Source organism: Perkinsus marinus (assembly GCF_000006405.1).
Source record: "Perkinsus marinus ATCC 50983 genomic scaffold scf_1104296929238, whole genome shotgun sequence".
Taxonomy (NCBI): Eukaryota; Perkinsozoa; order Perkinsida; family Perkinsidae; genus Perkinsus; species Perkinsus marinus.
In genome coordinates, this window is record NW_003216538.1 from 1 (window position 1) to 1,040 (window position 1,040).

At 51.2% G+C, this 1,040-nt stretch overlaps 1 protein-coding gene across 1 annotated transcript; it reads left to right on the forward strand.

The window, feature by feature from the left end:
- Nucleotides 1-150: 150 nt before the first annotated feature.
- Pmar_PMAR016533 (hypothetical protein) lies at nucleotides 151-957 on the forward strand (the record flags this gene model as incomplete). The annotated part of the gene is made up of 1 exon (XM_002787904.1): nucleotides 151-957. A coding segment is annotated over one exon (807 nt), but the record flags the coding sequence as incomplete, so codon positions are not given.
- Nucleotides 958-1,040: the final 83 nt, after the last annotated feature.

The following is a 1,040-nucleotide window of genomic DNA, read 5'->3' on the forward strand; positions in this document are numbered from 1 at the left end:
AAGCCTTCTACATTCTGGGACACTACAGCCCAACGCCCTGCCGATGGGGTGACAGACGGGTCTATATTCAACCTCGACTTCATACGGAAGTTCCGGTGTCAACGTTGTCTCTGCCACGACCACAGTACTGGCTCTTGCAAACAATCTAAGATGGCCTTCGAATCTCTACGTTGTGCTCGATGCGGGACTCATCATGATCCCGTACGGTTCCCAGAAGCTCACTGCCGAGACAGCAATTGCTACCGCTGTGGGAAGCGAGGTCATATGAGTCGTGCTTGTCCCGAACCACTACCTCAGAAACCCGATACCACCCCTTCAAGCTCTACTGGTACCGAAGGGGCCAAGATTCAGGCTAATGTAGTCCAGATCACTGACTCCGATGGGTCTGGATTACCCATGATAAAATTAGCCATCTCATCACCTGACTACGACTCGCCCAAGCCCGAAGGTCGTGTAGCTACTAACGCTCTACTGGATTCTGGTGCTGAACAACCGCTATGTGCCGAAGATGAGTATAATCGATGGTGTGATGCTGGTCTCGTCCTCCCACTAGTCCCTGATCCACGGACCATCATCTTCGGTAACCCCTCACACCAATCATCGACTCTCGGTAGAGCTAGTGTGATCCTACATCTCGACGACCGAACTTCTATCGTGGCCGATATACTAGTGGTCAGGTCGCTCAACTACCCCTTCATCGTGCCAACTAGTCTATTACGACGTACAGGTGGTGCGGTATGGATGATCTACCCTAATGATGCTCAGCAAGATAGAATCATAGTTGGTCAGGAATGTCAACAGCTACTGGCTACTCCTCTTGACCCCAGGTCCGATATGGAGGCAACTGCCCCTTCTCCTTATGTGAAATGCCATCAAGTGACTGCGAAGAACATCAACGATATGAGCCTCAACGATGTGTCTATCAACCATCAACGAGTGAAGAACAGCCCCAAGGCCGTGGACCTCCCTGTCACTCTGGTTGACGACCGTGATGCCCCCGATGGAAGATGTTGTATCAAGATCCCTTGGAAAGATCCTAT